This window comes from Plecotus auritus, assembly GCF_963455305.1.
Source record: "Plecotus auritus genome assembly, chromosome: 2".
Taxonomy (NCBI): domain Eukaryota; kingdom Metazoa; phylum Chordata; class Mammalia; order Chiroptera; family Vespertilionidae; genus Plecotus; species Plecotus auritus.
Genome location: NC_137771.1, coordinates 146,808,892 through 146,825,300, shown reverse-complemented (window position 1 = coordinate 146,825,300; position 16,409 = coordinate 146,808,892). Strand labels below are relative to the sequence as shown.

Genomic DNA, 16,409 nt, shown 5'->3' with positions numbered 1-16,409 from the left:
GTTTGTGATCTGTTTCTTGGATGCCGCATTTTCACTGCTTCCCTGAGTTGGTAGGGTAGGTTTGTGTGCTAGGTTTCCTATATGGCCCAGTGGGTTGGCCTCCCCAGTTAACCTGAGGTGGACACTCTTGGTGCACCCTTTTGTGGACTGTGTGTACAGCCTTGTTGTAGTTAAGTCTTGATTGTTGTTGGTATCACTGGGAGGAATTGACCTCCAGGCCAGTTGGCTGTGAGGATCAGCTGTGTCTACGCTGGGAGAAGTTCGGTGCTGGAGACAGCCTTATAGGATTAGACTTGCCAAATTGGAAAAGCCTCTGTGCTCAGCTTGGATGGGGTGGAGTCTCAGGGCAAAGCTGACAGTCTTGGCTTCCCGTCAGCCTTGCCCTTGCGCGCCTCCAGACCTCTGCCTTCCCCGGCTCCCGAGTCTCCGCCCGAGAGTCCAGATTCCCCCCACAAGAGCGTGGGTCCCCAGGAGCTCGCCTGGAACTGGGGTTCAGTGCAGTCAGAACTGGGGCTCAGTGCAGTCAGGAGCTTCTGACTCCCTTCCGCTAGGGAAAGCCTGTGGCAAGTTCCACAATCTTTGTGCGCATTGGCATGCGCGCCTCCAGACCCCTGCCTGCCGGGGCTCCCCCGGGTCTCCGAGTCTCCGGGTGCCTTTCTCTCTAGCTGACAGTCCAGACTCCCCCTGTATGAGCCTGGGTCCACAGGGTTTCGCCCGAAACTGGGGTTCAGTGCAGTCGGAACTGGGGTTCAGTGCCGTCGGGGGCTTCCTTCCCCCTCCCGCCAGAGAAAGTCAGCAAGGCTCTCAGCCGCCCTTCCTCTCTGCGTGCACAAAGACCCTTTGCCGTACCTCCAATTCTCTGTGAGCTTCTCTCTTTCCTTCTAGTTGTAGAATTTCCACTCAGCCAGCTTTCCTGTGGTTCTGGATGGTGTCCGTTCTGTCTTTTAGTTGTAGTTTTGAAATGGTTGTGCGAGGCAGCAGTTTAGGTGCTTACCTATGCCGCCATCTTGGTTTTTTTCAGTATTAAGTCTTAAAGTCTACAGTGGTGTCTCTGTTTCACATTTATGCAAACTAGTTGGGATTTTATGTAGGTGGCGACCACATCTACCTCCTTCACCTAGTTATCTAGCACAGGACCTGGCATGTAGCAGGCATTTAATTAATTGGGGTGTTTTTAGTTTTGTTTTTTGAGTGACTGAATCAATGAATGAATGACAAGCAGCACTAAGTAGCTAATTAACTAGTTATTTAAACTAAGTAAAAAATAGACAAATACACACACACACACGCACACACTGTATATATATAATTTCAAGGGAGTATCTAAAGCCTCTGGAAAGATGTCTTTAAAACTCATTCATTATATAGTTGACTCTTGAACAGGTTTGACCTGTTCAGGTCTACTTATATGCAAATTTTTTTCAATAAATACCTGGTATTGCAACTTGAAATTCAACCATGGATTGAAAACGTATTTTTCATCTGTGGTTGGGAATCCATGGATACAGAGGGCCAACTATATACATTTTTCTATGTCATTTTATGTAAGGGACTTGAGTATCTGCATATTTTGGTATCCATGGGGCAGTGTTATGAGGGGAGGGTCATTTCTTGGAACCAATCCTTTATGGATTATCCAGGGACAACTGTAGTTAAGTTTTGGGGGGATCAAAAGTTATATGCAGATTTTTCAACAGCACAGGGGTCAGTGCCCTTAGCCCCTGCATTATTCAAGGCTCACCTGTATTCATTCAACAGAAGGGTCAAATAGGTTCAGTGTTTCAGTCACCTGTCTGATATCAATCTGGAAAACAGGACTGTCAGAGAAGGGTTGGTGATGGATATCTTCCTTTACAAAGTGTTTCAGCCAAAGGGAGAGGTAAAAGTGCTTTGTTCTTTACTAAAATCTGAATAGCATAGGACTTAACCCAAGGTGTGGTCAAGCCAACAACCCTTGAAGTTGGGTCCCTCGTGACCTTCCTTCAAAGACTCCTCTGCCCCCTGAGCTAGTGCTCCCTCTAGGCACTCCTAAGCAAGAGAGGAACAAGAAGTTAATTCTCCCTGTACCTCCTTCCTCATTATGTGGCTTTTGAAAAGCTACCATTTGAACTCCTGCTTTGTCGAATAGGACTATCAGTGCTAACCTACTTGGCCAAGATATTATGAAGAGTAATTTAAGGCCTTACAAAAATTCATGTTTGAAGCCACATTTTTACCCAGAGTTGCCATAACAATACTTGTTTTTCACTTTAGTGATTATTTCAAGGCCAGTAATATATATGGTTAGTATACATGGTTTGTTTTAGTACTTTTTAAAAGAATGTGTGGTTTCAAAAAAAGGAAAACTTTTTTTGTGTGTCTTCATAGCCTTTTACTTCATTGAGCTGAAAAAGGAAAAAAATTATGCAAACTTTATGAAAGTACAGACAAAATTGGCATTTCACTTATGGGAAAATTTTGCAGAATTGCACTGACTAAAAGTGATTTTTGTTTTGGCTTTCCTGTGAAGCCATCCAGAAAGGCCAAAAATTACTGGCATTGCTTTTGTACAAACCTTTCACATCGACTTCACTTGTAATTCAGCCAAATACATAATTCAAGTCATTGGTGACACACATATCCACACATCAGATCTGGTGAACTGAAAATTGTCATGAAATGGGGATATTTTATCTTATGGACAGACCAAACCACACACATTATAGCGAAGGAAACATTGCATTAACATGCTTGGGAGCAGGGTTTCCTGAGCTGATCCCTGTCCCTCAGTCCTCAGTGGGAAAGCCAATTGTTTACTGATTACAATGAAGACATCGCTTGGCAAACATTTTGGCCTCAAGTCAATGTGTGACATCAGTCTCCTTTAGGGTTTTACACATAAAAGGAATTCTCCAAAGAAAACACAAATTGAGCCTTACTTTGAAATCTAAGGTTTCAAATGAACTATCTCAATCATGTATTTCTTATTTCTTATTTTATTTCCAAGTAGATATTACCTAACACTTAAAATATAAGTGCTAAACTTTCACAGTGTTTTTCAGAGCTTCCATTAGATAGTCCTTTATAGCTATTGTCACCCAACCCCCTTTTATGGAGGTGATATCTTTCCTTGTTTCTCAGTACAGGGGGTCACCAATTTGGGAGCGGTTTACATCACTTTGTTTGAGGAAGGAAGTAAGTGTTATTCTTTGACCCCTTAGGGTGTGGCTCTGTGCTTGAGAAGAAAAGTACCCTTACTAAAGTTAGAGGGACTCCGTGATGATGCATGTTTTGTCATTTGTCCTGTGAATGGTATTTCACTCTATTGCGTAAACACCTTCCCTGTCTATACTTATGTGAAATTATTAGTTTCCACAACTTCCTGTTTTGTTAGGTGGTGTTTATTTAATACTTTGATGCACATGGCCTTAATGCAAGTGCAAGTGAGTTATGCCTTATGAGTTTCATAGAAGCAGGGAAGGCCAGTGAACCAAAAGTGCCAAGATAAAGGAATAATGATGTTAGACAGGTGGAGCACAGGAAGAATTACCTATGTATCATGAGTTGAGAATAGGTTTAACATTCTCATGCCCAAAGTGTTCTATCTGGAAGCTGTTGCTTGGGAAACATAATATCCTCATATCTTACGAATGACTAAACAGAATGAGAATCACTCCAGCCATTTTTTCCCTATTTTTGGTAATAGTATGTTTACTTTCATTATTCTTCAAGACACAGTCACTTTGTGTTCTATAAGACTAAGAAATATGATCTTTTAAATTTTTCCTCTTAAACCCCTTAGATGCAGGTAGAAATACTATTCTTTTTAAAATATATAATGTGTGTGTGTGTATGTGTATATGTGTGTGTGTGTGTGTGTGTGTATATATATATATATATATATATATATGTTTTTATTGATTTTGTAGAGAGAGAAGAAGAGAGAAACATGAATGTGAGAAAAGCATCAATTGGGTGCAACCTGCAACCTGGGTATGTGCCCTAATCAGGAACTGAACTGGTGACCCTTCAGTGCACAGGATGGTGCTCAACCAACTGAGCCACACTGGCTAGAAATACCATTATTAACATATTGATTCCATGGTGTACAATTTATTTTTATCTCACTATTTTTCTTTTCCTTTAGCCCATGGCTTTTATTCACACTGATATTTTATTCTCATTTCTCATTGTTCCTCTTTACTTTCTCTTGGTTTAAATAATCTTCACCATCGGCCTCCCATGTTTACAGTATTACTTTTAGATAGAACTTTTCAGCCTTCCTCAAGAAGATAGTAAAGATACAATAGCGAATATTAGAACTATCACCAACAGCCTTCCACATTCCCACCGTAAATATGTATGTTTTGCCTTTCCCATTAATGTGGTAAGCCTCCTGGGCAAGGCCAGCCAGTACCTCTCTGTTCTATGTTAGGCAGCACTCTAACCATGGTCAATAAACGTTCATAATAATGAAATGTAAGGAAGTGTCGGTGTTCAGCAACTTAGTGCCAGATAAGTGTGGAGATCAAATGAGGCCACAGGGGTTTGAAATAATATTTAATATGACATTGTCTCATTGAATAACAAATCTTATATTGCACTGTTTGGGTCCATTGGTGCCAGACTTCTTACACTCCTTTAATCAGTCCCTGAAGATATTTCAAGTTTATGAGGGCAAAGTAACAAAATCCCACTCTACACTGAGTGGCCAGATTATTATGATCTCTGAACACATAATAATCTGGCCACTCAGTGTATATCTTATATAATAAAAGGCTAATACGCAAATTGTCCCCTTGACCAGGAGTTCGACCAGCAGGCAGGCCGGCCAACCGCCCATGTCCCCTCCCCCTGGCCAGGCTAGCCGGACCTCACCCATGCACGAATTCATGCACCGGGCCTCTAATATCTCTAATATATATATATATATATATATATATATACACACACACACATATACACATACACACACACACACACACACACACACACATACATATACTGAGTAGCCAGATTATTATGCGTTCAGAGATCATCATAATCTGGCCACTCAGTTAATGTAGTGAATAGAGAACAAACCTCCTGATGAATGTGGAAAATGAAACTGGGGTGAGGGCCATGGATTCTCTGGCATTCTGACCAAATGTCTACCATGAAGTACATTGAAAAGACATGAAAGTATGCCATTAATCTAACTATTATGTAACTCATTTACTTACCTAAAATATGAATTGAAAATAGTTAAATAAAGCAGTTAAGACTACGGATACTTCAGAAAAGGGAGCTCACAAGTAATTTTTTTTCCCTGCATTTTTCTGCAGTTGTTAGAACTCAGCATCATTAGCTCTACAACTCATTAAAGAAGTATACACAGAATAACAAGTGAAATGATGATCCAGTGAAAATTTGACATTGCAACGATTGGTTATTTTCTATCTTTGCAGTATCAATTGAGGGTCAGTTGTCCTTTCATTTAATATGGATGCTCATGCTTTCTAGATTGATTCAACCAATCTCTCCATTTTTGCAGCCAAGCTTCTCAAAATAGTAGTTCACATTTTAAGTTTCTATGTTCTCATTTCTTATTTATTCTTTAAAGCATAGTGATTTGGTTTCTGCCTTCACTGTTCTATTGAAGGGGCTCAAGTTCCTCACTGTCTTTCTTGTTGCCAAATTTTGGAACATTTTCTCATCCTTTTCTGTATTGTTTGCTATAATTTAACTGCTTACTCTTTCTTGAAAGTTTTCCTTGTTTGGTTTTTTTATCTTCTGGTTTTTCTAACCCTCACCATTCTTTCTTAGCTTCCTTTCTTGACTTCTCTTCCTCCAGAAAACCACCAAATATTGATATTTTCTAGAGTTCTTTTCTCAGAATTCCCTTTCCTCACCACACCAACACCCACAGCTTTGGCTATCACCAACTACAAATTCACATCACTAGCCCATCCTTTTCCAGACATACACTTTTAACTGTGGGTTGTCTTTAGACATATTGTTCTCCCCACTGAACATAGGAATACACTGGGTACTTCACACTCAGCATGTCTAAAACAGAACTCACCTCCTACCTACTACCCCCACCTTTTAAACCATCCTCCCCTACCAAAATCTTTCAGCAACAAAAAGTTGTATACCATTCCTGTATTCTATATCCTGCTGAAGAGCTAGTACTTCTCAATAACTCCCTGTTTTCCTTATTCTGCTCTCCAGTCTCATTAGTTACTAATTCAAATTAACTATACATCATAAATATTTCTTTTTTAAAAATAAATATTTGTTTACACTCCATCCTCTCTAACCCCATAACCATTGGAAAACATACACTCCGCCTGTCTTTCCATGTTGCCTTAATGGTTCTTTAAGAATACCTACCTGATCAATTAATTTCCCTTCTTACAATTTGTCATTTGCTCCTTGCCAACAGTATAAAATCCAGTTATTTTTGGCTAGCTTTTCCTTTTCTCATCCTGCAATTACATCCTCTGCTGTAACTATATGGAAAGCTTAAGTTTCCTCAGGACCCATATGATTTTCTTCTTCATCTAAATTTATTGATTTGAGAGAGAGAGGAACATCGATTTGTTGTTCCACTTATTTATGCGTTCATTGGTTTCTTGTCTGTGCCCTGACAAGAGTTCAAACCCACAGTCTTGCTGTATCTGGATGATGCTCTAACCAACTGAGCTATCTGGCCAGGGCCCCATACCTCTGTGGTGTAACACTTATTTCTGCCCCTGCCTTGTATATAGTTTTCATTCTTCTTTGTATAGGGACTAAACCGGTAACCTCCTCTGTACAGCTTTTGCAGGGCAATCCCTTGCAGAATAAGGTGCCCAATAATTATGTTTCCACAGTCCTCATTATACTTGGTTATTCTTGCATTGTACTGATAGTGTCTTTAAACTCATCATTTTCATCACTCTGGACCAGCCTTGGGCAAACTACGGCCCGCGGGCTGGATCCGGCTGTTCTATCCGGTTCTCTTGCTCTCCCCTCCGCTCCTTTACTTTGAATTTATATTAGTTCACACAAACACTCCATCCATGCTTTTCTTCCGGCCCTCCGGTCCAGTTTAAGAACCCATTGTGGCCCTCGAGTCAAAAAGTTTGCCCACCCCTGCTCTGGACCATGAGATCTTTTAGAACAGAGGCTGTATCACATCATCCTTGTGTCCCTGTATCCCTGGTAGTAACCAGCCTTTAGTGAGACATTAGTAAGAGTGCAGTTTGGGCCCTAACCAGTTTTGCTCAGTGGATAGAGCGTCAGCCTGTGGACTGAAGGGTCCCAGGTTCAATTCCGATCAAGGGCATGTACCTTGTTGCGGGCACATCCCCAGTAGGGAGTGTGCAGGAGATAGCTGGTTGATGTTTCTCTCTCATCAATGTTTCTAACTCTCTATCCCTCTCCCTTCCTTTCGGTAAAAAATCAACAAAATATATTTTTAAAAAAAAGAGTGCAGTTGGTTCATTGTCTTGCCCAAAGTAGCCTTACCTTTTGATTTCCTGTTCTTGTAAACTGATGAATTCATCACTCTTCTTCATGTATTCTTTATGTTTTCTCTTTTCTTTCTCTAACTCCAATATGGTTTGCCTATGAGATTTTTCTACTATTAAAAGCTGTTTCAGAATTCTTCTGTGAGATTCTTTATGTTTTTCCACAACTTTGTCCAACTGCAAAAGAAAATAAAGTTATAGTCTGTTAACTACAAATCACTCATAATGCTGCCATCTTTCACACTTCAAGAATGTCCAATTTTTGTCTAATTCAGCAATGGGTTCTGATTTCCTTGTTTAGTTTTTAACATTTCTCTTGTTCATTGATACTTTTTGATGCATTTCAACACAAATGTAATCTTTTTACTGTCATTATTTTCCCCACAGAGAGAATAATTGGTGCCTCTGTAGATGTCAACAGTTCCCCTACATGCTCTTTCTGACACTTCCTTCTCTCTCCTGAGAAACTATTAGGGATGATGTGCCGCATCTTTGATTCTGCAGCTGCCCTGCTGATCTCTCCTGCCCACCCCTTCCTATAGTACTCTACCAGTGTATGCCTCTTGGATCCCCTAATCTGTTTTTCTTTGTGTGTGAGTGTGTGTTTGTGGGTGTTTTTTTTTTCTCCTTTTTATTAAATTTATTAGGCATGTTTTTCTTTGAATTATGCATCAAGGTGTTTGAGTATTTAAACATTTGTTAATCAATTCTGTGTTGGTATGTAGTGTGAATGTGACCAAATATAAGCATCAAATTCCTTCTAGTTTCCATGGCCTACTTATTTTTCTGTTATAAAACTATTACCCTGTACCTGATTTATGTATTTGGCTTCCCTATTAGACTGTGAACTCCCTGAAGGCAGGGCCTACATTTTATTTTTCTTAGCCTCTTATAGAGTGACTTGTCTACAGTAGGTGCCTAGTATATGTTTAAAGATTGAAAACAAAATAAGCAAGCAAGGAATTAAGAAAGAAAAGAGGGAAAGAGGTTGAAACAAATGTGGCTCGGGATCTTTTGATAAATTGAGATCCAATTAAGAACATAATTTTGAAAGCATGTGACTTTTTAGTTTGTTAAATACTAGGTGCTATAACTGATAATACTGGTTGATTTTACCCTTTGCCTTTATTAGAAAAGATTGAAAATTTGTGATTCTTAAAGCCAGTATAAATTGTACAGCCTTAAAAAGCACATACTTCACTAGGAATCCAAGGCACAAAATAGACAAGCCATTCCAGAATAAAAATAAAACAAAGGTGTACCAGCATATAGGACCTAATTAATTCTCTCAGACCTCTAAATCCTTAGGCTGGTTTTCTAATATTGATTTATAATGGTGTTTTAATACATACAAAATACTTTATTATGCCATATGGTGTTGATGATTTTTAATAAATGTAACCAGTCCTTTTGAGGAAGCTGAAATTGCTAAGTTGCATTGCCTGCTGGCAGAATCACTGTTAACTAATGAACATCTTTTGAGAGGGAGGTTGTAGTGTTTGTCCTAGGTCTCCAGTCATTAGAGTGAATTGTAAAGGAAATTCAAATGAACTGCTTTTGGAATTTGACAGTGAAATAGTGAAGTATCAGCCTTCATTAGGAAAGTTATTAGTTGACTTAGGAAAACATTTATTTTAATTTGTGTAAGATCAGCCCTAGAATTAATGACTAAATGAATGATTAAGGGAAGCTTCTTAAATGCAAGAAAAATGTCTTTCCTTAGATGTCTTGAAATTATATGGATAAGGTATTAAACTTAATTTGACCTGAAGAGAGAAAATAGAAGACTTATTTAATCCACTGTTGTTTTCCATTGCAATATTTTCTCTTTATGTTGTTTGTTGGTTTGCTTGCTTGCTTGCTTGTTTGTTTGAAGGGGCAAGAAAGGAGGGAAAGAATCATTGCCCTCCATTTATTACATGTCCTCTTAAGTGGTCTCCCTTCCTTCAGCCTCACCCCCTTCCAGCCTGTCCTCTTCAGTGACAGATGATCTTTTCACCAATGGGATTACTCAGCTCTCCTATTCAGAGCCAAAAGGTCTTTCACCACTGGTCTTCTGACACTTCCTCCCCATTCTCACTCCATACCTTCCCATTTTTTCTTACCCAACCTTTAGCCACACTGGACTTCTGGAAGTTCTTAGAACTTACCATGGTGATTCAAGACTGCTTTTTTTTCAGTACTGAGACCTAGACACATTTTTCCCTTCTATGCAAAACTTTTCCTGTTCTTCCTTTGTAGCTTTCTCTGATTACTCCTGGGTAGAAGTGTTTGTTCCTACATATCAGTGAGATGCCTGATTCTCTGGGTTTTTCTTTTTTCTTTTTTAATCCTGACCCAAGGATATTTTATATTGATGTTTAGAGAGAGTGGAAGGGAGTGGGAGAGACACAGAGAGAGAGAAACATCGATGTGAGAGACACATTGACTTGTTGCCTCCCACACACGCCCCAACCAGGGCCAGGGATCGAGCCTGCAACCAAGGTACGTGCCCTTAACTGGAATCAAACCTAAGACCCTTCAGTCCAAGGGCCAACGCTCTATCCACTGAGCCAAACTGGGGAGGGCTGATTCTCTGATTTTTTCTTCTCTCACATTCCATGATTCTTGAAGGATGACTTGAACTTGCTGCATACTGTTTGATGCAACCACTAAGGAGCTCATTTTGTCAACAGTGATCATTGGAAAGCTTATGGAACAGTGGTCTGGCAAAGGGAAAGCTCCCCAAAAAAGAATTACTGATTCTAGAAATGGCTTAGCATATACCTGAAGTTTTATTTTGTGTCTTCATTTTTCCATGCCCAAAGTACCTGTTAGTGAATGTCAGTGGTTCTCAGTTCAGTCTTTTCTTCATTCCAGATAGATCGAATGATGGACCCGAACCTCCCTGAACTCATTTCATTTCTTCCCACCCCCGAGTGTGAGAGCTTGACCACATCACTTAACCTTATGTATTTCAGGTGTCTCATTTATAAATTAAGTGCTTAGACTTGATTTTTAAGGTCATTTCTAGTGTCACAAGGCAACAAGTGTTTATTAGTTGCCTGTTCTGTGGCCTTAGTACTATGATAGTTGCCATGGGGAATGCAAGAGAAGTTTGAAGTCTCAATGCTTATACTTTCATTAGGAAATAAGATACGCATGCATGAAACAATTAGGAGCAGCATAGGGTGGTGTATCATTAAGTACGAAGGAACTATCAGACTACTGCCCCCTTTTTATCTGTTCCCACTTACAGATTGAAGCCTGGGAAAGAAAACAGGAAGACTGGTCAGTCATTTCAGGAAGTGTCGGGGCAGAAAGACTGAAAAGATGGCTCCTAATGTTTATGGTTCAGTGACAAGCTTCCTGCTTATCATTTTAACTTGCCTGATGTCATGTCCTATTCCCAACCCCTAATACAATTCAACTCCTTGCCTAGGACAAAGGAAGTACAGTGTATTTTATTAGGTTAGATTCCTGATGTTTCTTCATGGTCAGAGGGAATGAAGAACAGAGAAGTTTTCCATCTTTTGGCTTTAAGTTGCATAATATATGTTTAAAAATGAATAATGACAACCCTGATTTTAGTTTCATCTCTTTCTGTGCTATGGTTTGGTTCTATTTGTTCTTTTCCATCACCTGTTTGAAGATTGTCTTTTTCAATGAAGCTAATCCATAGAGCAGAGAAATTGGCCATTTTAGTAGATCAAAGGTAACCAAATATACTATTTATAAAATATCCCTTCTTCTTTCTTGTGTCTATTGAAACCTACTTTTCCTGGGTAGCACTGGAATTTCTGTTTTTATAGAGACTGCTCATTCTTTCATTGCCTCCATATCTCAGATTCTGGAAATGGCCCCACGATTCTCATGGCTCTCCACCACCACTGCCAGACCCTTCTGAAAGTGATTCCTTGTTCTCATTGTCACCCTTAATGGTGTTAGTCTTTTCTCGTCCTCTTTTTGTTCATTTACTGAGCTTCAGGCCACTCCTCCTATAATCTATCTTTTTACCTTCAATCTTGGTAGCATTCTGGGTGATTTTCATATTTTGCTGGACATTCCATGTGGCTCTTTCCCTATGCCTAGTCAGCAGGCTGCCTCTTTCCTCAAGGCCCCTATTTGAGGCCCATGCTATTCTGTCTAAACACTAAACCTGCCCTGGCCGGTTTGGCTCAGTGGATAGAGCGTCAGCCTGCTAACTGAAGAGTCCCAGGTTCATTTCTGGTCAAGGGCACATGCCTGGGTTTCGGGCTTGATCCCCAGTAGGGGGCATGCAGGAGGAAGCCAATCAATGATTCTCTCTCATCATTGATGTTTCTATCTCTCTCTTCCTCTTTTTTCCTCTCTGAAGTCAATAAAAAGATGTTTAAGAAAATAAAAATAAATAAACACTAGACCTGAGTGTCTAGTGTTTATTTATAAACCGACCAATCAGAACCATTACCTTCTTAATTTTATACCCTACTTGACTGAGTAGAATCCATTAAGCATAAATGGAGCTTTTCTTATATTTCTCCTCTCTTAACTTACCTATATTCTTCTACATTCTTTTTTTAAAATCCTCTCTGGGGATATTTTGTCCATTGATTTTTTAGAGAGAATGGAAGGGTAGGAGGAGAGGAGGGACACACACACGCACACACACAAATACACACACATCAATTGGTTGGCTCATGGCATACACCCGGACTGGGGCCGGACATCAAACCTGCAATCCTTCTATCCACGGGCCAATGCTCTAACCACTGAGAAAACTGGTTTTCTACATTCTTAACCACCTCACCTGTATGAACTTCTTTGCACCATTCCTTTTTGTCTCCTTCCAGCCCTTGTTTTGTGCATGAATTTCTTTCTTATATCTTTGATCCCACCTCTGTCCCTTCAAAGTGTGACTACAAACATGGTCAAGTCTCCCTTTCTAAAAGTGTGCACACATGCTTATAGAGAGAGAGGAGGAGGAAGATTTACCATGAAGCTTAAGTTTTAGGGTCATTCACTTGCATGGGCATCTTCCAAGGCCCTGCCAGTGCCCTAGCAATGTGTTCACCTAAGTCATATATTTAGTAAAATTTTAAAATAATACATTTTAATTATAATCAGTTAAGACCCCTATCTTTTTCCCATTTTTACTTACCCACCATCATATTTCCTTTCATGGCAGATAGTTTTGGAGAGTCTATGCACATTTCTGGGGTCCTCTAAAGGGAAGTTTAGTTGGTTTCACAGTCACTTCAATATATAGGCAAGTTATTGCTAACCATCTTGATGTATGAAAGGCTTCAGAAATGCCACTGTGCCAGCTCACCCGGCCATTGTCAAATAAAGGGGAAAGGCCAGAGGTTATATTCCAAAATGAATCTGTCCTTGGTGGTTCTCAGCAATGGAAGTTTGTGGATTGAGAGGAGAAAGGTTGAAAATATATGGAACCAGAAGCTAATCTATATAAATTTCCCTTTAAGTTCCTAGCTTCAGAATTTCTCTTGCTTCCATGTAAGCTCATCCATGCATTGAAGAGTGTGTTATATAGTTTATCTAATGTTTTTATGTATTTTTTAGAGATAGAATTTCACTCGATATGTGTCCACAGTGTTACTGGAAATGGAATTCCTTTTTGTTCTGCCTGACTAATGCATACTCATTCTCTGGATCTTGGCTTTCCCGATTCTTCTATTTAAACTTGACCCCCCATTGTACTATCTCATAGTGCCTTGTGGTTTTAAACACAGAAGTTAGTATATGTGTAACTGTACACTTGTGTGATCATGTTTTTATCACTCTGTTAGACAATAAACACCCTGATTACAGGAACCACAACTATATTTATATATCAGCTCTCCAATAAATATTAAATAAGTGAATACAATGAAATTTAAAAGCTAATTATATGTTGTTTAAAATAAGTATTCTGAAGCTTGCCCTAAGGTAATGCTGATAAGATATGCAGATTCTTTTATCTATATATATTAAGGGCCAGGGTTCCTAATGACCAAGGCTCCACCAAACACCAGAAGTCAGTGCTGGGTTGCCGTGGCGACCCAGCATTGACTGCAGCTGGTGCCAGCGCAGCGACCCAGCACTGACTGCCAAGGGGGCTCTGGATCAGGCCCAGAGAGAGGCCTGCAGAGAGAGAGGCAGAGTCTGATCCCCAGCCTCCGTGGCAGCTGTTGACCAGCTGTTGCCTCTCTCTTTCTCTACCAGCTTCCCCAGCAGCCCAGCCGCCTCGGGGCTGCTGATCAGCCCTGCCTCTTTGCTCAGGCCCAGAGATAGGCCCGGAGATGCTAACTGGCATAGAAACTGACCAATCAGAACCAAATCTGGGTGAAGTGCCAGGAGCCAATGGCTGCCTAGGAGGCGGAGCTATTGACGCTGACTGGCATAGAAACCAACCAATCAGAACCTAATCTGGGTGAGGTGCGAGGAGCCAATGGCTGCCTAGGAGGCAGAGCTTTTGACGCTGACTGGCATAGAAATCGACCAATCAGAACCTAACCTGGGTGAACTGCAAAGGCAGAACCTAAGGTTGGGGCTGAGGAGGGATTTTAAGGGCAACAGCTGTTTGGTGTAAGGTTTAATTTTTGCATGACTGGTTTGGTATTATAGTGCATATGGCTGGCTATCAGTCCAGATATAGAGATTATGTGTTTTTGTCTGCCAAGAGCATCTCCTGCTGAAAAAGGCTCCCCCACCCCATTTAAGCAATCCTATCCTATATAATCTATCTATACTACTAAAAGGGTAATATGCTAATTAGACCGGGTCGACTGGCCATCTTCTGGACGTCCGACTTCCTTCCAGACAAAGCCATGGTGGTGGGGGCCGAGGCAGAGGCAGTTAGGGGCGATCAGGCCGGCAGGGGAGGGCAGTTGGGGGCAAGATTAGGCCAGCAGAGGGTTAGGGGCAATCAGGCTGGCAGGGGAGGGCAGTTGGGGGCAACCAGGCTGGCAGGGGAGGGCAGTTGGGGGCAAGATCAGGCCAGCAGGGGAGGGCAGTTGGGGGTGAGATCAGGCCGGCAGGCAGAGGCAGTTGTGGGCGAGATCAGGCTGGCAGGGGAGGGCAGTTAGGGGCGATCAGGCAGGCAGGCAGAGGCAGTTAGGGGCATTCAGGCAGGCAGGCAGGTGAGCGTTTAAAAGCCAACAGTCCCACATTGCAAGAGGGATGTCCGACCGCCGGTTTAGGCCCGATCCCATAAGGATCGGGCCTAAACCGGCGGTCGGACATCCCCCAAGGGGTCCCCAATTGGAGAGGGTGCAGGCTGGGCTGAGGGAAACCCTCCCCATGCACAAATTTCATGCACCAGGCCCCTAGTCTTCTATAATAATAAAAGCGTAATATGCTAATTAGACTGGACAGCCAAACGACCTTCCGGACGACCTTCCGGACAAAGCTGGGGCTGCAAGGGCCAAGGCAAGCCACTGCAGCTGCAAGGGCTGAGCCCCTTGCACGAATTTCGTGCTTCAGGCCTCTAGTATTCTTATATTTTTCTTAATATCTTTTATGGAAGAACTAAAATGTTAGGCCATTAACTCAAGTATTTTTTTTAAGGGTAACTTCTCCTATGGAACACTAGCTTTGAAAGCAATAAGAGGCTAAAACTGTTGTGGACTATGAGTTCTTTCGTCTTCCTCCCTCTTGACAACCCAGCTACTCCCTCTCCCCATCCTCATCCTTTAGTCCAGCTCCCAGGCCTCCACCAGGTTTTTAGCTTAAGTCACTGTTTCTATCATGTGATGTAACTGAGAGCAGTTTGATTTTCTAAGTTATTTTGCCTTAAGAATATACAAATCCTTTTTAGTTTACCCTAGACATGGTTTAGATTTTTTCATTTTTCAAAAAGACCATTGTGAAGAAAATAAAAGGTGGGAGGAAGTTTATACCCTGCAATGGGAGAAAGCAGAAATTTATTTTCTTAGCATGCACATACTTATTGTGATGTAACTAGGGTGCAGTCACAGATGGTCTTAGTAGGAATGCTGTCCTCTCTTTTCTTCAGCTCAATCTAGGGAACTATTGTCAGAATTCCCCTTTACTATTTATTCTCTGGATATCTTCCTTTCACCTGTTACTTCCCATTAGATACAGGAAGAGGGTAGACAACTGGGTTGTTGGGTAGGTAGAGTTATGAGGGCCTCCGGGAAAGATTGATAGCTGAGGAGAGACAAATATATAAGGGGAAAGTAGAAGGCAAGAGAAGAAAGTGGGCAAATGATGGAGGTGGGAATGTGAGAAGTCTGTGTGTGTGTGTGTGTGTGTGTGTGTGTGTGTGTGTGTGTGTGTGAAGGGGTACTTGTTGGGGGAGTAATCAAAGAAGGTTGGATTTGTGAAATAGTGCTAGCTTATGGATAACTTTCAGGGACAAGCATTTGTAGAGAGGGTCAGGGTGTTTCCAATTTTGCATGTGTGCAGTGGAATTCTTTTGTAACAAAACTTTGTCCTACAGATTTCAGCATAAGTTTGGAAACATGCTGTTTCATTTTACACTGAAGTGTTGAAGGGTTGTGTCATTTGTGGAGTTTTGTCAGGATATGTACTGTATTTTTAATTGGCATTTGTGCTCATATGGGTTGGGGAATTTGTATCTCATGCTGCTTCACAGCCACTGTGTTGGGATCCTAGATACAATTTTAACACTATTGACTTGCAGCCTCAGCTCCTCTTGTTTAAAATTCGGATTAAAGCACAAGTTAACAGAATTTGGGTGGTCTTATCCTCACCCCTCAGAAAAGCAGATCCATATGACCAAACTCCTTCACAATTTGGCAAGACGCTAATCTTCTCTCATGAGACACCCAAGACGAGAATAGCAAGGACATTGGAGGTCAGTCCTGAGGTGGGTTGCCAGAGTGTATGTGAGGGAAATTTGTCCAAAACTTGCTTCCACTCGCTTCAGCCTTAACTCATGCTCCTAGTTGTTTCCTTTTTATAAAAATGAAAAATTATGAAAATTTCCAT

General features: G+C 41.1%; 2 protein-coding genes across 3 annotated transcripts in view; one reads left to right on the top strand and one right to left on the bottom strand.

The window, feature by feature from the left end:
* CMSS1 (cms1 ribosomal small subunit homolog) overlaps positions 1 to 16,409 on the top strand; it is a 415,355-nt gene that overhangs the window by 120,263 nt on the left and 278,683 nt on the right. The gene's annotated exons all lie outside the window — the stretch shown is intronic.
* FILIP1L (filamin A interacting protein 1 like) overlaps positions 1 to 16,409 on the bottom strand; it is a 337,453-nt gene that overhangs the window by 112,013 nt on the left and 209,031 nt on the right. The window contains exon 4 of the mRNA XM_080654113.1: positions 7,474 to 7,652. Within this exon, the coding sequence (XP_080510239.1) occupies positions 7,474 to 7,652 (179 nt within the window). The remainder of the gene's footprint in view (positions 1 to 7,473; positions 7,653 to 16,409) is intronic.